This window comes from Dermochelys coriacea, chromosome 3, assembly GCF_009764565.3.
Source record: "Dermochelys coriacea isolate rDerCor1 chromosome 3, rDerCor1.pri.v4, whole genome shotgun sequence".
Lineage (NCBI taxonomy): Eukaryota > Metazoa > Chordata > Testudines > Dermochelyidae > Dermochelys > Dermochelys coriacea.
Genome location: NC_050070.1, coordinates 120,039,003 through 120,065,459, shown reverse-complemented (window position 1 = coordinate 120,065,459; position 26,457 = coordinate 120,039,003). Strand labels below are relative to the sequence as shown.

General features: G+C 38.1%; 1 protein-coding gene across 24 annotated transcripts in view; it reads right to left on the bottom strand.

Moving 5' to 3' along the window:
- Positions 1 to 26,457, bottom strand: part of ARID1B (AT-rich interaction domain 1B) — a 409,836-nt gene that overhangs the window by 370,524 nt on the left and 12,855 nt on the right. For all 24 annotated transcript variants that reach the window (XM_038394479.2, XM_038394489.2, XM_038394491.2 and 21 more), the window contains exon 2: positions 5,844 to 6,038. In XM_038394479.2, coding sequence (XP_038250407.1) covers positions 5,844 to 6,038 — 195 coding nt within the window. The remainder of the gene's footprint in view (positions 1 to 5,843; positions 6,039 to 26,457) is intronic.

Here is a 26,457-nt window from a genome sequence, read left to right as displayed (position 1 = left end):
GTTCTATGTGAACTCATTTCCTCCTTCCTGTTTCCACTTTCTCCCCATGCCAGGGGCTCCGTCTGTCCCCCTCCCCAAGGGTGTGTGTGGCCCATTCCCCCCCCACCATTATTCTACTTTCTGTCTGAGACGTAAGTCATTCAGGGTGTCAACATGTTAAACTCTATTGGTAAGATGAGCAGAGAGAAGCAAGGGTATTGCTACGCTAGCAGATGTTAATGGATGCCCTCAACCAGTTGTCTGATCCACAAACAACCACAGCGCTGCTTGAGACTGTGGCTGTGCTAAAGAGCTGGCAGGAGCTTCCTGAATTCTCCATCTTTCCCCAAAATCAATAGGATTCCTCCTTGAGGCAGTATTCAAAAGTTTCACATTACAGTCGGACAGACAAATGCCACTGAGTTGAGTGTAAGGCCTTTGAAAACTCAGCCAATAAAGACACTTAGAAGGTGCATTTTTGCACTCTTAACACTCAATAGTTTTAAAACAAAATATGAGAAAATTATCCAGTTTGATTCCATTTGGATATTCTGAAGTTTAAGGTACCAGTCTTACAAATGACTCAGCGTGAGCAGGTTCAAAGTGGGAGCAGAGATCCCTACCTAGAGAGTCTGCAAGATCACAGTCAAAATTAGAAAAAGGCAGCTATATTAAGCTTTAACTGGCTATTAAGAATGGCTACTGTACATACATATGCAACTATTTTCCATAAAGATTTTACTATGCATCTCACAACACAATCTTATTTTACACAATAATATGTTGTTCCAGTCCATAAGAATTTTTAATACATCGTAAACATCAATTATCCAGTGATTGACTGATTAAATAGGCCCATCGCAGCACTGAAAAGACCATCCTATTATTTCAAACATTTATCTATATATTCAGGCTTTCAGACTTGGTTGAAAAATTTATAACTTTTCATAAACTATTGTAGGTTTGTTTGATTTTTTGGAAGAGATGATTTCCTCTTTTTAAGCTGAGGAATAGAAAATATTACAGGGGTGTGGGTGTGTGTGTGTGTGTAATAAAACAACCTTAATTTTAATAGAAATGTTGATGTATTTTTAATTTCAATTAAAACTTTATTTAAACATTTTCCTACAGAGCTTGGAAGCCAAGCACAACAGTATTTATACAGAAGATAATTCAACTCCTTTGAAGTTACAAGGTAAGTAATTCTGATATCCACATGAGAAGAGAAAATGATTTATCTTGTAATTCTGCATCTCTGGAGTTATAATCTTGCAGGATTCTCACATCTGAATCTTGGCTCCATGACCAGGCAGAACTTCCCCATACGCTAAAGGGTTTTTTGTTTGTTTCTAAGGGAAGTAGTAGTGGGTGAGAGCATGGATCATTCCACAATTAAAGCTGCATGTCACTATACAGAGGCTAACAACCACCTTTTATATCTGCAGTACTTTCTTCACCAACAGGTCCAACATAGGATCCAAGAGAATGGTAACCCTATTGGATAGGAGTTCCTGACCCAGCTTTCTCAGTCATAAGCCCTTCTAGCTTCTACCAAACCAACTCAGTCTGCCAATACAGCTAGCTGTTTAAAAGACTTGTAGTAAAATCAGTTCCTCAAACAGAGTTGCTGTCATGGCATTCTTTTGCAGAAGAAATATACTTGGCATCAGAAGAGCCCCAAGCTCTTGTGACCAACTAGGAATCATTGTCTCCCTGCTCCCACACAGTTAATTGATCATGGCATGCTGACAGGGGAGCCTGGAGCATCAACCAGGGCTCAAAAGGCACTGACAATATAGAGACATTCAGTGCACGAGGAATCAGGGATACCAGCATCAGAACCAAAATTTATGGCCAATGCTTCAGAATCTTGGGGTGTAGACATCTACCTTGATGTTCCCATGTGTTCAGATTGTGCTGACAGTTCCAACAATTCTAGATATATGAAAGTTTGCTGTGATTTTCCTCCCCTCAAAAAGCTCTTCTTTTCCTGCAAGGGTGGGTGAAAAAGTCCACTAAAAATCCCACAAAGGCTTTTATTAAATGAAACAGAAAACATTATGGGATTCACTTTATATGAATTATTCCTCGAGCATAAGACAGGCACACATTGTCCAAAATAAGAAGTTTGCAATTCTGTAAACAAAACACAATTGACTCCGCAGTTGACTAATTAATAAATGCTTTCCAATTTTATATTTGCACTGAGATACAGGTATACTTTTACCAACCTCTCTGATTTTTCAGCACCTACCTTATTAGAACAATTTGACCAAACCAATCCAAGTGTACTAAATATCTGCTCAATTCATGTGGAACTGACTGGATAAGTCTTTCAAAAATTGACAAAATTCTCAGCCAAAATGACCTGCCTTCTGTGATTTTAGTTCCACAATATCCTATTATTTTGATGCAACAATTTTTTGACACAACCTCCTTCACAAACATAAGTCTGGGTTAAAAATCTAAATCTTCAATGTCAAGTGAGCAAGGAAATCAGGTTAACAATTCTTCAGCCTTACTTTTGCCTTTCCTTCTTGTTCTAGGCTCAACCTACACTACACCCTTTGTATATAGGATCACTAAAATTGGCAAGAAATGCAAAGGTCCTCTGCATTGTATTTCATATTTTGTCCTTTGTGTGGTTCCAGTTCTTTTTTGTTAATTAATTCAAACTAGATTTTCACCAAGACCAGGAGAGTGATGTCATCATCCTGTACGTAATCTCTCAAGTTCCTCCAAAACCTCCTTCAATGCTTTGTTAAGTTTAGTGTCTCTCTTTATGAAGCCCTTTGTAGCAGTTTCATAGAATGCACCCCCAACACTGTTAGAGACACTGTTATCCTGAGATTTCCACCAACCTTTGTTGGAAAGCTAGGTACACCATTCCCATGTTTACCTCAATCAGCCACGAGGCAGATGGTAGTTGTGAAATAATTTTTTAACTTCTGCTGCATTAGGTTTCTTCACAAGTTTTACGTAACGTGCTGAACACCTACATGTCAGAAATTTAGGCTGCCTGCACCAGATAAGTTCTCTCATCTTTTTTCACTATATCTTCGTTGTGTGAACAAATAGTAAACACCTCCCTGTCATACTTGTCTCTGTATCTGTGGATGGCATTATCGTCAAAATGCACACAACATTCTGCAGTGTCTTTACAGAGACAGAATCAATGGCATTCAGCAGGAACATGTTTTCTCTGTATGCATGCTTATAGCCAATTATAGGATCATTTCTCATGTTTGACCAGGCATCTTCATTAATGTTGATTCTTTTATTCTTTCTTTATTTTTTTCTCTATTTCTTCATTTGCAGCATCTATTAATAGACCTCCAAGTTAAAATCTGCCAGTGCAGACAGCTCTAACCCCAAGCCCTGGCACATAGTGGCTGAAGTCAACTCAGGCTTATCTTTCAAGGGCTTCTCCTTCAAGGCCCTAAAATCTTTAGAGCTTTGAGAACTTTTGCTTGTCTCCTGCTATGGAGCTGAGATTCAGGAGTAAAATTCCTGCACAAATGGAACATTTAGGGAAAAAACATTTACCATGCACCTTTAACCATCTCATTTGAACTCTGCCCACTAATTTCCCCTGGGATTTAGTCTACTATTCCAAAACCTTTGGATAGCATCAAACCATCACTTTAAAACAAAACAAAACAAAACAAATAAAAACAATCTCCCAGAGACATGTTTCTTTCCCTTTCCTGGCTCCAAACCATAGCATACCCACACTCCAATTAGACCAGCACAACTCATAGGCTTTAAGTCCAGATAACTCACAACTCATCAGATTTTCAGAAGTGTATGGTATTTCTGAATACCTCAAATTGTTGGTTGTTCAATCTGAGACATTATAAAGCGCCCCAATTTTCATAAAGTACTGAGCACACACCCCCTGAAAATGTTAGCTGTATATTTATTTTATATTATATATAAACATACAATCACTAGGCAATCAATTCCAAAAAGCATGACTGGGCCCTCTTGGTTAATATTCATGTCACAAAAGTAAAAATCCAGGCAGAAATGAAAATGTGGCATCCCGAGCCAAAGATAACTTACCACTCAGCTGGTAAGTTGGCAATTCAATTTACAAACCTGGATTCCTGCATTTTAATCCTTTGTAGAAAGGTGATAATATATGAGCAATATGAAAAGAACTGGATTCAGATCATTAGAGGTTCACGAGCCAAACACATGAAGCTCTGGAGGCTGTCCAAAACAAAATCATGCCTGGGTGGTGATGTCCGTTCAATAAAAATTCAATGTCATAATTATCCTCTCACTTTTTCCCTGAAGAGTATTAGTAATCATAACTGTAATGTTGCTCAGCCAATTACATTAATGCTGTGAGAAGACAGATAGGGCCAGCAGCCAATCACTGTGCCAGGTCATTGCCTGTTGACAGATAATGTACAATTATCGAGCAATTAGTAAATGAAGTGAAAAATTCAAACACCCATCTCTAAACAACATAGAATAATCCCTCTAAAAATAAAAAATATGTTTTAATAACTTTGCTTTGGCTGTAGCTAAACAAAAAACTGAAGGCTCCTTTTTTCCACATCCCTTTCTAATGACAACTGGGTACCATTTATTAAACTGGCAAAATGCCTGGGCTGTATTAAGCTGGCAACAAAGTAAGGTGTTGGGCTCCTTTAAACCAAATCGCCTCTTACAAACAAGTAAACATCCATTTAAAAAAATCTAATGAGGAAAAAGAAAAAAAGTCAGATGGTGAAATGCTGCAACTCAACTCACTAACATATCTGAAGTAGCTGAGAACCCATAAGAATACTATAGTTGAAGTTACAAGCTAATTAGACACTTCTTGTGTATTCTATGGCAATGGGTATTGGGATTAGATTGAAATCAATATATTTACCTGGTAAATCATTATTTTCAGTCCTTTTCTATATTTAACACAAAATAAAGTAAAAAAAAAAAATCTGCAACTAGTTAGCCCATGTAAAGACAGAACACTGTTTTCCATTCATTATCAAAAAGCCTTGTGCTTGCAACTGAGTATAGAATTCTCAGTCTGCAGTAACAACTCTAATCAGAAATCTAGCAGAAATTTGCCAACATGCTTTTTTGGATAACTTTAATCTGTTTTTCCCTTCAGAAAACAACTACTGTATCTTCACTAATTTATGGTGAGAACATGAGTAATTAGTCATCTTTAAAAGGGTGGGAAAGGGGCAGAAGAGGTCACCATCAACAGTGAAATCCAACTAGACTAGGGGAGATTGTTACATTTATATATCCTCTGATACAAAAAAGAAGAAAAAAAAAGCAACCTTTGACTTTAAAAAGAGAAAAAGAGAGAAAAGAAATAAACCACAGAAAGCTTCGATAAAAATCAACTCTGATACAAAGACATGACAAGCTCTCACACACTGAACAATATTGGTCTCGCTCCAGTAAACGGGTACTGTGTTAGCGTAAGCTTGGAGTTTTTCTTCTTTGGATGAGAAAACCTGTTAGGGGAGGGGAGAAAGGGAGAGAAATGGGTACCTATATTGGTTAAAAAAAAACAAAACAAAATCCCAAAATCCAAAGAGATGTACAGAGCTAGTTGATGTCAACCAAAATTTTTTTTGGCGTTCAACATGTTCTTCTCCTAAAAGATATGTCTGTAGCATATTAAATAGTTTAGACATAGTGTGAAATTTAAGGAAACAAATTTATGTCATTATTTATTCATTTTTAAAATAGCCCCTTACCTTCATTCTGAAAGCAAAACACTTTGATTTGAGCCTTTTCTTGTGGCCTGACATTAAGCAGAATGGCGGAGGGGAAGAGAAGAGAAAAGAGAAGAGAAGAGAAACCAAAGCAATACAAAAAAATCCTCCACCAACCTGTTGCTGTGGATACTGTATTCCTCCCAGGGCTCCCGAGGTCCGTCCCTGCATTCCCATTGGATATCGCTGAGCTCCTGGAGGGCCATATGACTGCCCTGGGTATGGACTGCTTTGCTGTGTCTGGGAATGAGGGTTATTGCCCATTCCATACAACTGAGGTCTCTTCATTACCATTGGATCCATTGGGCTGCCCTGTTATTAAACACAAGCAAAGATCTGATTTAAACATACTGTAAGAAGAAATTAGGAACACCCCTTAGTGTAGCACAGATTATATCTGCATTTATTCAGCACAATGAACCTTTATTCTGAACACATCCAACAATGATTCGACATACAAAAACACAGCGAAGTGTAGGGCTCTACAAGCAGCATGTTCTAATTTTCCTATTAATTAGAAAAGAGTTTTAAAATACGGATATGGGACTTAAAATCAGAAATATGACAAAAAGATTTTGCACTCATAAGCAAAAAAAGAAAAAATGGCATTTACATTTTCTATTACCTCTGCAGATTAAAAAAAAAAAATCAATAAGCACACTAACATATATAATGATTAGCAATACTGTCTTTAAAGTATTCTTCCAGCTACACCAATTTTATTTAGGTGTAAAAGACACAGTCTTGGGCAAAAATTTTAGCCTGGTAAAGGTGGCTAGTTTTCAAATTCATAACCGAGATGGTGGAAGAAAAAGGAAGTTTTGAAGGAGCATTAAGCGTATGATATGTTAGATTTCAGAGCCTTTGCATTGCAAGTATGTGCATTAATAAGCTTCCAAATCATAATGTGAGTCATAAGCCACATTTCACATGAAAGTCAATTTGCTTCCTAGCCAGACCTCAGAAAATCCAGGACTGGAATGGTTTGGGTTTTTTTGGTTGGGTTTGCTTGTTTTTGGGGCAGTATGTACCATGCATCTCAAGAGTTTCACGACTGGTGTAAACCAGGTTTCAGAGTAGCAGCCGTGTTAGTCTGTATTTGCAAAAAGAAAAGGAGTACTTGTGGCACCTTAGAGACTAACAAATTTATTAGAGCATAAGCTTTCGTGAGCTACAGCTCACTTGTGTGTGACACCTTACTGTAACCTTTTTAACTAGTGAGGACCAACTGAATCAGATCAAGAGTATAAACTGTCAAGTACAGCTCTATTATGCTCCTACAGGGCTAAGCTACAGTATCTATCCTCTACCTCTTAATTAATGTGCATTAATTCAAGGTACAGAAAAGTTACACTTAAAGAAAAAAAGCTTAACACAATGTTAGCTTAATTAATGGCAGGGTTTTCATAGAATCATACAAAGCAGAAAAGGAAAAGACCTATTAGTTTATCCAGTTCATTTCCCTCTTAGTGCAGGACTTCTCTACAGTATAATTTCTAAAATTTTGGCCAATCTAGTTTTAAAATGTTTCATGGGGTGGGGCTCCTTTTTGGAGATTATTCCACAGCCTAAACGGCTATGATACCAGTATGTTTTTCCTGATACTCAATTTAAATTTTGTCTTTCTTAATTTCATCCCACTACTGCTACTTACACTAATTTTTATTTCTTTATGTTTACATCTGGCAAAAATCTGCAGGGTACATCTCCTCCAAATTAGTCATTGCTTAGCCAACCATATATATTTAGTTATTTTCATCTCTTTCCTTACAAATAAAATCACTCAAACCCATAATTTTTATCACTGGCCTTCTGTAACATCCCACCTATTTGGCAGTATCTTTCTGATAATGAGGTATCCAGAACTGAATGCAGTATTCTATATGTGATCATACCACAGCTGTGTAGAGGGGAACTGTTACTTCTTAGTGACGTGCCACCTCTATGTAGTTATTTCAAAAGTGCATTAGCCTTTCTTGCTACCATATTAAATTGAATGCTCATCTCTAATTTGTGATTCACTATTGCTCCTAGATCTGTTTCACACGGTTTCTCTTTTTCTTTACATATCCGACATTTCAAATTATTTTTGCCAGATTATTAGCTTGCATTTGTTTTCAAATTGAGTGTCATTGGGTAATTTTCTGTGCATATTTCCTATGTCTCTAGGCCACTATGTATTATTACTATATTCTCACTATAGCATTTGCAACGCTTTCCAATTTAGAATTATCCGTGAATTAATTAAATTGACATTTCCTCCCCCTTCCAAAGCATTAAACAAGATGTTATATAAATCAGATTTAACAACACTCCCTGAGCTTCTTTCACTAGACTCTTCCCTTACTCAAAATAATGCCTGTTACTCTTCGTTTTAGGTTATTTCTTCCAAGTTTCAATCCACTTGACAATGTTCACATCCAAGACAATTTCAAGTGTAACATTTCTGCTAGATGGTATCAAATATGGGGCTAAAAGTATAGGCCTTATAATTAGCAATTCCTATAGTTACAGTTACCTGACACTTTCCATTATAAGACCCTATTTTCAGTTAAATAGAATCATAGGGTTTGAAGGGACCACAAGGGTCATCTAGGTTTAGCCCTCTGCCAAGATGCAGGATCTGTGGTGTCTAAACCATCCAAGATGGATGGCGATCCAGCCTACTTTTGAAGGAGCTTCCATAACCTCCCTAGGCATTCCATTCCATTATCTGCTTATAACTTTCAACTAAATTGCTTATAACTTTGCCAAACCTTAACCATTTAGACTGAAATTTTCCGGAGAGGGTCTACCTGAGGCTGATTTTTTTTTATTTTAATTCTTTTAATTTGGCAAAGACAGTTCACCCATTTCTCAGAGTGAGGTTGGGGGAAAATACATTGGTTATGTTAATGTTAAAAATTCTTACAACTTTTTAACTGAGAAGCTTTAGCACCTCCATACTTTGGCGCAGGAACCTGAAATTTGCCCAGAAAGTTATCCTTATGCCTTTTGCCCTTTCCATGAAAAACTGCCCAAATTTGGACACAAGACTGGAAGCCAGGGATGGGGAAAACAGACAAGGAACCAGGGGGAAGGTAGTGTGTGTATGGAAGTGGAGAAGAACTGGACAAATGGAGCCGTAGGACTGACTGAATAATGAAACTGAGACAAGAAACTGGGAGGGGGTGACGGGGTGGGGAGAGAAGAGACAGGTCTCTTCACCATTCCTCTGCTGTCAGCAAATATCTGTGAAACTCACTGGCAAAGTGTGTGTCTGATCCCCCTCTTCTGGCTAGTCCACACAAGGATTACAACTTCTTACTAGTTTCAGAGTAACAGCCGTGTTAGACTGTATTCGCAAAAAGAAAAGGAGTACTTGTGGCACCTTAGAGACTAACAAATTTATTTGAGCATAAGCTTTCGTGAGCTTCCGATGAAGTGAGCTGTAGCTCACGAAAGCTTATGCTCAAATAAATTTGTTAGTCTCTAAGGTGCCACAAGTACTCCTTTTCTTTTTGCGAACTTCTTACTACTATCAGTTACTCTGTAAGATCCAGTGCCACTGCACGCTCCTCTGCCATTTGAAGTTTCAACACACTTGATGAACCTTGCAGGTGTCAATATGATTCCACAAGATGAAATTTCTGTTTTTTTCAATTTGGATTTTTAAAAACTTGGGAAGTAACACACACACAAAAAGCTAAAAGAACGTTAAGTTCGCAAAGTCAAATACTCAAAAGTTAAGAAATGCCAAAATTAAGGTTGTCTGTGCAACCTTATTTTGGCCCCCTTGTACATATGCATTCCGATACAGTCTTTAAATTATATAACATACTATTTTCCCACAGGACCCCATCTCATTCACGGCACAGGATAGACCTGCTCTAGGGAGGAATCAAGGTTGTGTAGTGAATGAGGCTCTTGTATGTAGGACCTCTGTCTCCCTCATTTGTTACAAAAGCAAGAAGGTTTGCAGTAAATGACGCAGGAGGTAATAGGAAAAGAAAAGATGGTCTCATGGTTAAGGTAGCTGAATACCACCCTGGAAAACCAGATCCTATCCCTGCCTCTGCCACAGAGTTGGTATGTGATGTCACTTAAATCGAACTCTTCCCAGGTGATCACTAATTGTGCGTTCCTTATTTTCTGGGTGCCTAATGTGAAATCCTGGGGTCCGGTTTGCAAAAGTACTGAGCACTCAATGTTGCAACTGAAATCAATGAGAGCTGTGCTTTGAACACATAAAGTGCTATATAAAGGTACGTGCTCAGAAAAAAATCAGGTCATAGGCATCTTAAATTGAACCCCCAAAATTAGTGCACACTTTTGTCCTTAATCTCTCTATGTCTCAATTCCCCATTTAATAATAGAAATAACACTACCCCCTCATTGCACAGTTGTGTTGTGAAAATTAATTAATGTTTGTGAAGCACTTAGATACTACAGTGGTATGTGCCATAGAAAAGCCCATGAGAAAATGAATAATTAATAGTAAAAATCTTGTTTCTGGCATTTTCTAACTTCTGAATGCTTCACTTTGCAATCATAACACTCTTTTAATGTATTTTTGGATGTATATAAAGTCTGTGTCCCCCTTCTTCCATTACTATAAAATAGCAAGTTTGTCGAGCAAGATTTGTTCATTTATAAACCTATATTCAAGGTTCCTTTATCCTTTTGGCGTTCAGGTATTTTTTCCTCTTAACATTTGTTCCATTAGTTTGCTAAAGAGAGAAGTTATAGCAACAGAATGACAATTACATACATCACTCATTTTCTGAAGATCAGAAAAAACTCTGCTTTTAGCCAGATTTCCCATACCAGTTTGCCAACACTTTTCATTGTCAGCAATACCATAAACTTATTTAATTCTTTCAAATATTCAGAAACATATACTCTCAGAAACAGCTGATGTGTACATTTACACACTTTCCAAGTACTCACTTACCTTCTATCAAAAACTATTTTACAAAGCTTTAATCACTTCTTAATTGGCCAAACTTATTTTCTTTATTTTATTATAAAAAATAATAATTATAAATAAAAATAACATATTTTAGTATTCATTAATTTCATCTCGCCTCCTTTATTAATGGACCTAATTCTCTCCAAGACTATTTTCCCCCCTCGATACTTGGAATAAAAACCATTTTACTGCTTTGGCTTATATTTGCTTATTCTGCTTGTCTACTGCCCACATTTTTTTTCTTGCAAGCCTTCATGGTCTGTATTTTTCTTAAGTTTCCCCTATCCTCTTTTCAATTTCTAGTGTAGGTTTCTTTTAAACCTCAGATATTTATTCAGCTCCTCATAATACCATATTGTACAATTCTTGTTCTTTGCATTCTTCTTTAGTGGTAATGTAGCCTATAGCATCTTTGTTATAATGTCCTTCTTATGTCAAAAGAAAAAGGAGTACTTGTGACACCTTAGAGACTAACAAATTTATTTGAGCATAAGCTTTTGTGAGCTACAGCTGCTGTAGCTGAAAGCTTATGCTCAAATAAATTTGTTTGTCTCTAAGGTGCCACAAGTACTCCTTTTCTTTTTGCGAATACAGACTAACACAGCTGCTACTCTGAAACCTTCTTGTGTCAGATCACGTTTGTACACATGACTTCCAGACTCCAACTGCAACAAGAGCGCATATAGTAATAATCCCAACTACTACTCACCTTTGAGTGCTTTAAAAACACCCAGGGTGAAATCCTAGCCCCACTGAAATCAACAGGAACTTTGTTGTCGACTTTAATGGGGCCAGAATATCACACACACCCATTTTTAGATTAACAATCCAGGTACTAAAACAGAAAGAAGGTGGAAAGTGCCCACTGACTGAAAGGGTTAACTGAGAGCTACTCTTCTGTGCCTGCTATTTCTCCAGGATGCTCAAATACTATACAAAGCATCAAAAATGTACAAATTCAGCACATTTTCATGAGCAAAAGTGGGGCAATTTTACACTGCAACCTCTTATAAACTCTCAATTTCACCAGTATCACCACAGTCTTCCCAGTCATAAGGAAACTATACAAACAAAAGCAGATCCTTGCCTCACTCCCCAAAATGTGAAAAGATGAAATGTTACATTGACCTTCCCTTCCCCAATGTACCCAGAGTACTACTGGAGGTCCTTCCTCCACAGGGTGGATTTGATTTAAATCAAACTGATTTAAATCATGATTTAAATCACTAGTCAGGAAGACTCAATTTAATCATGGATTTCTACATAAAAGTGCATTATTGTTGGTTGTTATATCCTTAATACATATTCTTCACAACTCAGAGACAGATGAGACCCAAACTGGGTCTCTTTTACGGCCTGCTGCCATTATAGGTTTTCCCTATAATGGTATGGTAGATCTCAAATCAATGAAGGCTACGCTCAGAGAGACCTCAAGACTTCTGGAATATGCTGCTCAAACAGTTTCACGTTGGTTTCTACTGCCTGACCCTCCCTTCTCACATTTATCTCCAGACTTCTTCTCCTTGTCCAGATCTATTCCACCCCCAACAATCTTCTATTCATTGAACTTTTTGAAACTATGCTCTTTTAGATAGAGGTAAGTGACTGATTGTGTGTACATATATTTGCAGAGGGACAATAGGGTTGAGGTCTGTTTCTTCTCACCTCTATACATTATTTATTTATTTATTTAAACACTCTTTTGCTATTAACAAGCATGTTATCTCTGGAGACACAAATCCAGTTTGAGAACTACAAAACTAAGCATCTCTGATGGTATCTTCTAGACTTGGCACTGAGTCTCACTGGGTAGATAGAAAGATTATTTAGCTTAATCGAAACAGAAGCCCCCAGAACCCCATAAAATTGGGTCCCTAATCCATGAACTATTGGAACTCATTTACAAAACTTTTCTTAAGCATTACATGACTATATTGTCTCATACTATAGAATTAGAATTTATAATCCCTATTCCATGATGAGATATCTTTGAGCTATAATGTGTCTTAATTAAAACTATCTTTAGATAAGTTTTTTCCTCAAAAAGCATTTTATCAAAAAAATCCGATTTAAATAAAAAAATCCATTTTTTTTATTTTTATTTTTTACATCATTGCTTTTTATCCACCCAGTTCTTCCATCACAATTCCTGTGGCGTGTACTAAGTTAAGTTTTCAACTGGTGGTCAGTCTTGAACTACATGCTTGAACTACATTTGCTGGCAGCCAATGTCCTGCCTTTAGTCTCAAAACTTTCTCTCAAATACACGCAGAAAGAAGTTTAAGGCTATAGATGGCACTTGCCTGAAAATACAGTCTCAACTTCAAAGCAGACCACTAGCCCATACGATGTCACAAGATATCTCACAGATGTGTTCTAAGACAGGTGAAAAGAAAGCACCTCCAAAAGGGAATGGTAGAATTCAGCAAGGATGGAATGAGGACTCTGTACACAGATGAAAGTTGCTTTATTTTTACCTAGTTTTCTTCACAAATGAGCAACAAAGCTTAGTAGGCTCCAACTCTGCATAGCTCTTACATCAGGCAGACAAAGTGCTTCACTAGAAGAAATATGTTCACCTAAGATAAAACTGCTGTTCAGAGTGAAAAAGTGCAGCTTTTTACAAACTAGTAAAAAAAATGTTTTGATGATTATGCCAGTGATGCAAATTTTAAGTGACTATGGCACTAGGTTCGTGCTGTCTCATTTGTAACTATAACAAATCAACATGGGCCCAGTGCAGTATATTCTGGAATATGTTTGCCCTCAAATTCTCACAAGTTACCATACACACTACGTTCACCACTGATCTGCTGCCACAACCTCTGCCTCTTTATTAAAAAGTACCTGCTTCTCCATTTGTAACAAAGCTGAAGCTGCGAAACCTTGTAGTGAAGATAGTTGACAATCAGCTACCAACATTCCAAGATAAGCAGGCATGAAGTTCCCAGCTCCCGCCCATGCTACGAGTTTTGAATGAGGTATTTATCACAAGAGGTACTTACAACTATTCACTATAATAAAATGACACAGGAGACAACTGGGGAAAAGGTAACCCATCCCTAGATTATGGCTTGATCTCTGTTGAATACTATGAAGACTTCCCAGACAACACATCTAAAGTGACAAAAAAGTGAGGAAGATATCAAAATATAAAAGGTGTGCATGTTTTAAATATCCATTTAAAAAACTATGTTGAAATTTAGAATTATATAGTTAAGTACTGAAAAGTCAAGATATTATAGAAAGTTTTCATGTACATCCTTAAAATCTTACTTTGCATTATTAGACTATTTAAGAAGCAGGAAATCATCTGCTTTTTTATATATCATATCATCTTATTTAATCCCTTATTAAAAAAATGTTTAAAGTACAAAAATCTCAGCTGCATAAGGAAACTTAGAGAGATATCACTCAAAAGACAAGGGGACAAATTCACCATGGGTATCAGCAAGGGCAAATCAGTGATATAACCAAAGTATCTATTTTACCTGTCTTGCAACCTCTGCTTACTGCATGGTCCCAGCTGCAGAGGGCCACCCACAAATATTCTTCCTTGTTCAAAACAAAACAAAAACAAAACAAAAAAAAAACAGAAAAAATTGACACCCATCCCAACACACACCCCCGTCTCAACAAAAAACACTCTCCTACCTCAAAAAAAACCACCACCAATATATCAGAGATTCAAAATACAGGATATTTGCTTATTTTTGGCTACATGCATTTTCCCCAACATTCTCCTAAAACCATTTACTATTACTTAAAAACTGGAGAGTTACGGGTTCAACCATTTCCTAGCTATTATTTTGGAGGCGGATAAAGCTATAATGCCTATTGAGAGAATAAATCACAACAAAAACAATGAAGAAAAGAAATCTGTTTTTAATGAATCACATATGAGTTACATCTTCATGTTGTCAATGGAAGTGCAAGCAAAGGTTAAAACAACATTAAAAAGCAATTATATACATTTATCACACCCGATGGCCAAAACAATCCTATGGGCTGAAACAAGTTCATGTGACAACACAATTTAGTACTACTACCCTTTGAGTTTTTTGGTTTTTTTGCTACCAAAAACTATTAACAATACTGAGTGAACTCCTGGCACCACTGAAGACAATGGGAGCTTTCCCATTGGCTTTAATGAGGCCAAGATTTCAAACCCAGAAACCTACCTCTTCCTGTCAGCATTTTTCCTCATCACCCACCTAATCACCTCCATTTTCATTCAGGAGGACCCAGAATTACCTTCCTCCACTTATAACTGTATATTCATTTCCTCTACTAACACTGCTTTTCTTTGCTCCAAAGCATCTACCTGTGGGGCCCATAAATCTGCTCTGACAACTACCAATGTGCTCTTCAATGATACAAAAGTATCTTCTGGTGAAGCAGAAACTAAGGTGATTCTGAGCCTCAACGGTGGCCAATGCTGTGGTTCAGCCAGGAAAAGAAAACCAATTTACATAAACCCACAACTGCAAAAATGAAAAATTCCAAAAGATACAGTTGTGGAAAATTTACGTTTACACAATTACAATATCTTCCTACCTTGAAAAATTAAAATTAAAGACGTCAGTAAATCTGGCCACTGCCTTACACACACATAACCAGATGAAGAAGAACCACAAGTGAGAAAAGCAGGTAGCCCAAATAAAAATGCATCTATAATTCAGCAGAGACAATGAACTTTCCGACCTTCCCACTCATCTTCTGAAGACCTACTCTCTGGGTTCAAGGCACCAAGACCGTCTTGAGTGGAAGCCAACTTAAACCCATTTATTTTTTTCTGTGTTTGTATAGCACCTAGCACAATGGGCAGGCTCCTAGGCTCTAGGGGAATACAAACAGTAGTGTTCAGTTCATGGCCAATGGCTCCCTAGACTAGAGCTTGTGACCTCATCTTCCTCTCTGCTTCCAGCATATCCACATAAATGGGTTCATGGAAAAGATACTATAGCTGGGGAAGTGTCCCGATTTGGTTTACACTCCTCTTTTTCCTAGCTTGTCTGGGGATGAGGCTCTCAGACTCTGCAGCAAGTAAATGCCTTCTCCACCCTACAAGCCTGCTCTCTGCTTGGTATCTGGAACCGAGGGCTGGTCTATACTGTGGGAGGGAGGGGGAGATCAATCTAAGTTACGCAACTTCAGCTACGTGAACAACATAGCTGAAGTCGACGTACTTAGATCTACTTACTGCAGTGTCTTCACTATGGTATGTCGACGGGAGACACTCTCCTGTCGATTCCCCTTACGCTTCTCGTTGAGGTGGAGTACTGGAGTCGACGCTAGAGCAACTGGTGGTGAATTTATCGAATCTATACTAGACACGATAAATTGACCCCAGCTGGATCGATCACTGCCTGTCAATCCGGTCAGTAGTACAGACAAGCCCTGAGAAGAAAAAGAATTCTTTCACCTACTTCTTCGTGAGGCTATACTAACATAGGTAATGGGAAGGAAGAACATTTACTAAGAGTGGTAGCTGCCAGGCAGGAATCAAACAGCAGCCTACTATAGGCTGAAAGGAGCTCATTCCCTCTAAAAAGAAGACCCTGCAAGGAAGAAGTTGAGTAAGAGGAAGCATGTATAAAATCTTGGTGATTAGCTAACGAGAGGCGCAGGAAAAAAAAAAACAATATCACATTTTAAGGAGAATCTTGCTGTAATTAAATGGATATCCAAACAGATCTTGGGATATTTTCCCAACTGTTTGATCTTGTTGGGGAAAACTTAATGGTTAATGTATTTTCATTGTGGGGGGAGGGGAGGGAAAGCAGGCCTAGTTAAGGAAATGACAACATCAATACTGGGGAGAACAGCATACCCACAAAAAATTATGGTACTGCTATAGTAACTAGGTCATAAGCCTAAAGTTCATAGTTATCTGCAGATTTTTCTATTCTGAGTGTTATATATAGTTCTTTATTAACACACACAAAAGTATGCTGGTCATATATCCTCAGCATTTATGGCAAATTATTAATCAAATCCCACCTGAAACAATTTGTTAAATTGATTTTAATCACTGGGCCTCTCATGTGAAGCTTTGTATAATCAGCATTTCATTTACAAAATTAATTGCCTGATTGATTCTCAAGAGGCAGTAGCTGTCATTACACTGCTGTCATAACTTTTGAGTAGGGGTGTCACAACATGGAATTCTGACAGTATGAAAGGCACTTCTATTTAAAAGTTGGGGGTAGGGGGTGAAAATAAATACAGTGATTTCACAGAGTTGCTCTTTGGTCTGAAAGAAAGTAAAAAACATTACTTGCCAGTTTTAGACTGACTCCCTGACTTCCTTCCACTGAATTAATGGACTAATCTACTCTTTGGCACTCCTTACTCAGGAGCAATGCCCATGTAAGTCAATTATATAATGGTTTGTGCCTGGGTATAATGGAGTTGTTGGTGGATATAGGTGCTAATCAGGACATAAATAAGTACTAAGGTTGTTTGTGGAGTACAAGTTTCCTAACTTTCAAATGTATAGAGATTTTTGCATATATATTTTTCCTGACAAGGTTGTTTTAAATTAAACAAAGAATGCATATATAATTTACAACCCTGCCATCACAAAATCTCTTGTCTAAAAATTCTTGTTTTTTCAGGAAGTTTCCTAAAATGTCATGGATATATATTCCACTATTTCGCTCAAGAAAATTAAAACTATATTAAAACAAACAACAAAGCTTCTAAATTCCTTGATTCACAACTGCTAGACTCCTGGATTAACAAACATTTCTGGAGAGGCAGTGTGGTCCAGTGGCTGAGACAGTGAATCAGGAGATCTGAATTCTATTGTTGGATCAGTCCACCAATTTACTGTGTGAGCATGCCATGTCACCTTTCTGTTTCTCAGTTTCCCTTCCCAACATGCTTCTCTATAGTCTGTCCCCATTGGCAGGGAATGGGGTTTAGAGATTTTAGGAAAGAAGATATTGGATGCTAGGACCACATAACCGAGCTAGGAGTTCAGGAAGGATATATAGTGGATGGAGGATCTCTGGTTTGGGGTCCCCCAATATTTAAAGGAAAAATCATTGTTATATATACAATAATGAGTTTAGGATTTTAAAAGCTACCTTCACAAAGAAAAAATTATGGAAACTTTTTTTTTTAAAAAGGTAAAAATGTAAGTTTCCAGTAAACCCTTTGGAGAATTTTACAGTCTTCTAAAAGCTGACCTATTTCTGAGGGCCTGGCTACACTTGCAGCTGTAGAGTGCTTTGAGTTAAACCAGCCTTCGGAGACCACAGCAGGGAAAGCGCTGCAGTCTGTCCACACTGACAGCTTCAAGCGCACTGGTGTGGCCACATTTGTGGCACTTACAGCAGCATTGGGAGCAGTATCTTATGGGCAGCTATCCCAGCATGCAAGTGACTGCAACATGCTTTTCAAATGGGGGTGGGGTGGGAGGGGGTGGGTTGTGTGTATGTGGGGGGAGAGAGAGTGGGTTTTTGGGGGGCTGAGAGCATGTCAGCATGCTGTCTTGTAAGTTCAGACAGCAGCAGACCCCCTTCCCCCCCACCTCTCTCTCTCTCTCTCTCTCTCTCTCTCTCTCTCACACACACACACACACACACACACACACACACACAGCATTCCACACTAATGGTTGCTTTGTCTCGGAGCAGATAAGCATCCAGATGTCAGAAACGGAGCTTTGAAATGGCATATCCACATTCCTAAAGCGAGTTCAAAACAATGAGAAGAGTGGCCACTTTACTTTAGGGGATTATGGGACGTTTCCGGAGGCTGACCAGAGTGCAGTAATGCAACACCTCGTCCACACGGGTGCCGCGGCGCTCCAGCAGGGGCACAGCAAACATTATTCCACTCGCTGAGGTGGAGTACCAGCAGCGTTGTAGCCACGGAGTCAGAGCGCTCTACTTGTCTTGCCAGTGTGGACAGGTAGTGAGCTAGTGCGCCCAGGGCTCCTTTATTGCACTGTAACTCGCAAGTGTAGCCAAGCCCTGAGGCAAATCCAAAAATAAGCTCAGATTCTCAGAGTCCTATGCACTAGATCTCACCAACTGCTCTTGAATAAGACAAATTTCAATTTTCTAGGCCAGGCTGTTTTTGAGACAAGTGTGACAAAATATCATGGAGGTAACTTTTCAAAAAGTGATTTATAGCCAGTACCGGGATATGTACTAGAACTCACCAGAATGAAGTTCCAGGATTAAGTCTAAACCTGAATGCCCCAAAATCCAGTGGAATGTAATGGCGTGAATAGTCCCACCCAAATTCTAATTCTGACCAGTGACAGTCCATCTCTCATTGCAGCCCTCCACCCTTGTCTGACTTTCCTCTGGGTAGGTAGGCTCACTCTCTCCCAAACTTTCCTAGTGTGGCAGTCAGCACATGGTACTTCACCATGCACAGGATTCTGAGACCTATTTTCCTTCCTTGACCTACTCCCCATCATTGTGAGCCTCAACTTTTTCAGGTGTCCCAGTGCATGATCAAAGAAGCAGTAAGAGGAACCTCAGTAGTAGGTAGGTTGCTGGTGTAAAGTTAGGAGGACCCAGAGCTTCAGATGGCAGAAGAACCAGTAAATAACTTCCTTTTGCCCCCGCAGTAGGAGGGAAAGCTGTTCAAAAACCCATGGCCCCAATGACAGAAGTGGTGGGCAGAATTTTCAATTCTGATTAGGTTTTACTTGTAAATATCATTTTACAACTCTGATTAGGCTATTAGTTTCTGAACAACCCTTCTGCCACCCAGCCACAGTAAGACCATGGAGAGAACTGGAGATCCATTTAACACCCACAATGAGAGAAGTGGTAGCACAGTGAGGTTTTATGGGGGAGTATAAAGCAGAGACCCATTCAACAACCTCCTGCCTCATAGAAGGTGGTGAGTTCTGTAATGTTTTCCCATTTTCAACCCTAATTTCATATTTTTTTCCCATAATTGCCTATTATCTAAGAATGGCTTTGATTTAAAAAAACCTTTAGCCAGAGATAATATGCAAAATTCCTAAAAAATGTTTTTAGGCTGATGGGTGATTTTGAAGGCAAACTCGGCCCTATAATGGAAACCCTGTTACAACTTCAACTATGAAGAGTCTACTGTCTCTTCACATTTATATATAGATATAAATTTTCCCCTCCCCCACAAATATTCTGCATGTTATTTAACTTCCTCTAAAAAAGGAAAATTTGGGGGCTTAAGTAGTTTGATGGTCTAATTTTAAAATAGTAATTGCTTCCTTTCCTTGGTTTGTATGGGGTCCCGCTCAAAAGTGATAGCAGCTTTCACCAGTTGTTCGCTGTTCCATGCACTTTAATAATACATTGGTGGTGTCAGTATAGTTCCTATAGTGAACAAATGATCATATCACTAAAACCTGTTGTCCCAATTAACAATCATATTAGCAGTCTCAGCTGAGAGACCATGGACCGAATGGGCATAGATAATGAATCTAAAGATAGGCCCACCTGAGCAATGTTTAAGCACAAGATATTGTTGACTGGGCTGTCCAGCTTTCCCTAACCTACAGATACGCTAACTCACTCTATCAATGCTGGCACCTGTCATGACTATCAAACTAACTTTCTAAGACAAAGAAAAACATCAAAAGCAGATAAGTATCACACCAATTGCACTGTGATTTAAAGTGTTATAGACAGGAAGTGGATTTCTTCAACAGCCAAAACCAAATCACCAGAATGAACAGGATTAGGTACAAAAGGAGATTTTTCAATATTAGTTTCTCACAATATTAATTTCTATTTTAAAATGAAGTAATAAATCTGAACAAATGGAAACACTGAGGAAAATCAAGTCTTTAAACTGTTTTAGAGAACACTGTGTGAGGAAACATTAAATTTACACTCACACTCACAGAAAACTACATCTACACCAGCTCTTTTGTATAATGTAACTGATTTCCAAGTATCATTTTACAATTCTGATTAGGTTTTACTAAAATCTTGTTTATTAAATTGTTTTCTTTAGGCATGCATAGCTGCTAATTTGTTTCCAACTAAATCATGTATCATCTGAAAAGATTACATTGCAACAGTGAAACAACACATTTGGGATTACACTTCATCTGGATTTTAGAATTAAAAGGACTAATATTATACAGTTGTAAATTTCCCTTTAAAAAGAAAGAGGGGTTATGTTTAACAGTATAGTTGTAAAGCAAAACAATTACGGTATCTTGTCTATATAACACACATACTCAAAGACACACATGGCAATACATAAACATCTAAAGAACTTGGGGTTTTTTTCCATAGCTGTTCAAATCACAGTTTCTGCTGTACGCAAACAAACAAACAAAAAGGAAGAAAGAAAAAAAAGAAGCAGAGATGGTTTACAGTTCATTGTACCAACAGTTGTGGTATGCAATGGAATCCATGAAAAACAATGGAAGCAAAAGTGAAAGATTACTTTGTCTCATTCAAAGAGATATGTGTACTGTATAATATTCACAGAGATGCCACATTACAAAAAGACATCTTTTTTAAAAGCCTATTTTCAGAGATTTTTCAAAGGTTTTACCCATGACTCCCACTGACTTTCGCTAACTTCATCGGATGCATCCGATGAAGTGAGCTGTAGCTCACGAAAGCTTATGCTCAAATAAATTTGTTAGTCTCTAAGGTGCCACAAGTACTCCTTTTCTTTTTGCGAATACAGACTAACACGGCTGCTACTCTGAAACCTGACTTTAGCTAGTAACAAAACTTAAAACTCCATGTGTACAGCTCTGACAGTTACTCACAAGCCCCTTTGTTTAACAAATGCATGACTTCTGTGCAACTTCATTCTAAACGTTCTCAATATACTATAATTGTTTTTAGTATCAAACAATTTAAGAAGTCATTCAGGACCAACATGCAAGATATTTATTTGAAGTATGCAAGAACAGAAAATATAATCTTTATTCCACTTTGCATCTTCCACTCTACTGAAATCAGTTTTAACTAAATAAATATGGAATGCCATTTTATTCAGAATATATACCATTTTTAATTGCCTCTTTCTTGCTTTATTACTGTTGGGAAAAAATATTTGACCGTAAGCCTACCTCTGCTTATTTATCAACCCACAAAAGGTCCCAAGCATGGGCCTGAGTTTTGAATCTGAATTTTTGCCCCTTTAATGGAAAAAATGGAACTTAAGAGGAAGATGAAAGTTGGGGAGGAGATGGAACTGGGACGGGCTGGTTCCGTGGCAGTTGAACAGGAGGAGGAGGAGGAGGAGGAGGAAGAGGAGTGCAGGAAAGGTACCATCACAGCATCCATTGCAGCTAGAAGCCCATGAGGAGGAGGAGGAGGAGAGAGGCGGGGCAGAAGAGACGGTGGGAAACCAGGCAACACGTATGAGCAGGATCATGTCCTAGACAGTGGACATGACAGAGGTGAAGAGGTAACCAGTACTGTGAGGGGAGACAGACAGATGGGCGGAGGGACAGTCACCTGACGGGGTAAGTGCCCAGCTCCACATTACTGCACTAAGGGGGGGGGGGGGCTGTACAAGGGTCTCCTCTGTACCATTTCCCCCACTTATTTGACTCCACACCACCAACCTGAGCAGGAGCCCTAAAGACATCCCGCCCCTAACTGCACCTGGCTTGACCAGGTGAGACCCAGTCAGTCCAATTCACATCAGCTTGTGCTCAAGTCAGGGATGGATGCCTTCCTTGTTCCTCCTAAAACCAGACTCCTGCATATGGTTCTGGGCAGTAATTACTTTGGGTGAGATGTAAACAGGTTTGGGTCAAAGCTGCAAGTAATCAAAACACCTGGAAACTACTTCATCAGGGAAGTCTTCTTTCTACATCTGCATAGTTATGTCTAGAAAACTATAGCTGCGACAGCCACTGCAGGAAACTCAGGAGACAGTGAGGAACAGAAGGGGAGACAAGATGTACAATAAGACAAAACTTATTACACTGCCACATATTATTATTCCACCTACTGTCTGGGAGAGTGGGTTTCTTAAAGCATCTCTCCACCACAGAAAAGCTGTAATACCGATCAAGCATCTAGGAACAAGCATTTTGAGCCCGTTCTATCATGTACTGTTCTTAGGCTTCCTGCACTAAATACTGAAGTCCTTTTATGATAATATGATACCAAAATTCTGAGATACTTTTTATAACCAAGCAATTCTTTCAAAACAGCAAAATTATTATGGGCTTTTCTAAACAGTGAAATTTACTGGCATAATTGTACCACTTTAACTCTCAGTATGGAAACTCTTATTTTGGTATAAAAAGAAAAGGAGTACTTGTGGCACCTTAGAGACTAACAAATTTATTAGAGCATAAGCTTTCGTGAGCTACAGCTCACTTCATCGGATGCGAAAGCTTATGCTCTAATAAATTTGTTAGTCTCTAAGGTGCCACAAGTCCTCCTTTTCTTTTTGCGAATACAGACTAACACGGCTGCTACTCTGAAACCTGTCGTTTGGTATAAAAGTGACTTTTTCTAGTTTAGCTTCGGTTGCTTTGGAAGCAGAATAAATTAACCTGGAAAAAGGCATTCATTCTGGAATAAGAGGGTCACCGTGAGGAGTTATAGCAATATAACTATAGCAGTATAATTATGCTGGTAAATTTCCCCATGTAGACAAGCCCTAGGCCACTAGTTCACACAAAATTTCTAGCAAAACAAATGGACACCAAATTCTATTAAAGATACATAATCACATAAAACACTTGGTTTATTTTTGTTCGATACACTTTCTTTATTTTTGAACGATGAATTACAGAAATTAATCTTACTGTTTTCAAATATTTTTGTCCTTCAAAGCCATCCCATACAGTATTAAATTATTCCTCTGGTTGCAACATCATAAACTAACACTTTGAGAATGGCTGTGATATCTCCCACACAGATTTAGTTCCTCATAGCATAAAGCAAGTGGTGAGAAACAAGGTATAATGAAGGAGAAAGGTGCCGTTTACACATTTATTTGTTAGGCTAACACCTTCTGAAGTACATTGCCAGCTAGTTTAAACAGTCAGTGCTGCAATAATTTAGTCTCAATCCTTTTGACAATTTGATTCACACCTCATTTGCTACCAAAGTTAAAATATTTCAGTCAACCTTGAGAAACTAACCCTTTTTATTCCCCACAGAGATGATGTATACAGTATATTTTTAAGAATTGTACCACAGATTTGAGTTGAAGCTATCAACAGAGGTTCTTCAGAATTCTGCCTTCTCCAACAATGATGGTTAGCTGGTAGCCAAAAAATATACATTAACACCAAATAAAATTTGTCACCATTTAATACAGGTGCTCTAACAAGAAAGTAAGAAGTAATTCTAGCTACATTAAATAAATATACAAACATGGAAAGGCATAGATCTACTACCTTAGCCATATCTGCGAAATATGTATAGTGAAATTATTAAAAATAATGATACTTTAATTTTAGGATTTCTATTTGTTAACAAAATAATTAAGTCTTAAAATACAGTTGAAAGACAATTAAGCATTATTATACCCATTTTGCAGATGGATAAATGCATACCCCAAAGAGAGTTTTTTTTTACTTTTAATTATATATTATATGGTTTTGTGAAGAATTTTATGTTTAGGAAATATATTGTGTATATAAATTTTGTTATTTGGATTATTTCTCTAATGCCCCTGCAAGTGGTTTGTTAGGGCCAATAAGAGTGGGCCAACAAACAGTGCATGAAAAGTGAATGATGAATTACATAGCAAGTGATATGAAACGCATTTTTCTGGCACTATTTGCAAGTTTAAATCTTGCATTTGCATGTGCAAATCCCCAAATTGTATGTACACAAATTCAGAAGTAAATACATCAGAAACCTCAGCCCAGGGTTTTCAAAGCTACAGGTATGTATCTTGTGGTGTTCTGCATTTTAAAATACAAAAGTATGGTTATCACTGTTAAAAGGAAAATTTTAAAAATTTAAAACACGAGGAAAAAATTGTAGAAGGTATGTTTGAGTGGATATTACAAAAAGGAGGGGAGAATTTTTTTTCCAGTTTCCTTGCAAGCTTGAAGAGTTATCTTCAGCTATTTAAAAATAACCATAAATTTCAATTTTTTAATAAGATATTGTTGGAAGGAAGGTTGGCCTTGTGAACTGTGATTTAGATTTGGGTTCTCTTGCCAACTCTATCACATACTGCGTGAGCTTTGGATAAGTGATTTGGAGCCTGATTTTCAAAAGGTACTGAGACCTGCAAGTCCTGAAGCAAATGGGAGTTCTGGATGCTCAGGATCTTGCCCATTCTGTACCTTGCCTTCTCATCTGTTAAATGGGGATAACAACCCCCTTCCCCACAGCAGTGTTGAGAGGTTAGACCCATTAGTGTTTGTAAAGTGCTTTTAGAGTCTTGGATGCAAGGAGCTATAGCAGTGCAAAGTATTATTATTGAGTACCCAGATATCGTGGAAAAGGCCACACAGAAATGTAAAATTAACACTTATCTAAACAAAACAAAAACCCATAAACACTGAAGAAGAGCTCTGTGTAGCATGGAAGCTTGTCTCTTTCAGCAACAGAAGTTGGTCCAATGAAAGGTATTACTTCATCTATCTTGTCCCACAAAAGCAGTCTTTCCTCTGGCGGATTCTAGCTTGACAGCACACAATGTGCACATATTTCAAATTAGTTTAATAGTATTTTGCTACTGTTCACAAATAAATATTTTACACTGGTTAGGCATGGAGGACATTCACTCGATTCAGGTCCTTCCTTGCTGACCTCCTGTCACTAAAAGGTTTACTACCATGAGCTCAATCTCTGAATCTTGGGAGTCAAAAAAAGCTGCCTGCTCTGTAAGAGATGGCTAGATCTTCTGCTGAATGTCTGAATAGTGAGCTAAAAAAACTCAAACACATTCAAGATTCCTTACATATTCTCAAGCCTTGAATCTGAAAGTGACAGCCAACACATGCTACAGGCTGCTAGGTAGGGAATGACAGTTTGAGAAACAGAACAGATTTAAAAAGAGGTGAGGGACAGAGACACTGTGGCAGGCATCAGAGAGGATGTGTATCCTAATTTCTGGAAAGAGAATTTTAGCTTTGTTTTCCTACCTTTGGCACCTTGTTTGGAGGCAACTTTGCTAGTCTATGGCAATGTCACTTTGGCCTACAGATTTCAAGAAAGATTAAATGCCAAAATATAGAAACACCAAAAGGCTAGATTTCATTAAGTCATGTATTTCAACATCACAGACTGCTCCACTTTGCAATCCCGCATTCTACTTTTCTTCCTTTTCAGGAGGACTCCAATGAAGTGATGAAAATGATAAATACTAAATATGATGAAGAGTCCAGAACTGTATTATTTACAACTAACAAAAAAGATAAGCGAGGTATGACTAGAGACCTCAGACCAAAAGGTGTACCCAACCAACGTCTGTCCACTGAGCATTTTGAGATCAAAAGGAACTCCATAATATTTGGAAAGTGAAACACATTACAAAAATAAAGCTTACTGGAAATACAACTCAAAGAAACTTGCTCTCAGCCATAACTGAGGAAGAAAAAAAAATTAATGCTAGCACAAAATAAGAGGAGGAAGGGGGAAAAGATACAGTATCCCTCTGAAAACAGAAATTAACATGGGCAATATTTTGATCACACTGTCTGATTTTAAGAGCAAAGCCAGATCCTGCACGCCATCCACTCAGCAGGAGAGAGATCCTAAAGATGACCAAAAAATCCCTCGTTTTTCCCTGACACCAATCTCACGTCTTCATCTATTTCTCCTTGCTTTTTGTTTCACTCTCCTCGTTACCTTTTTTTTACCC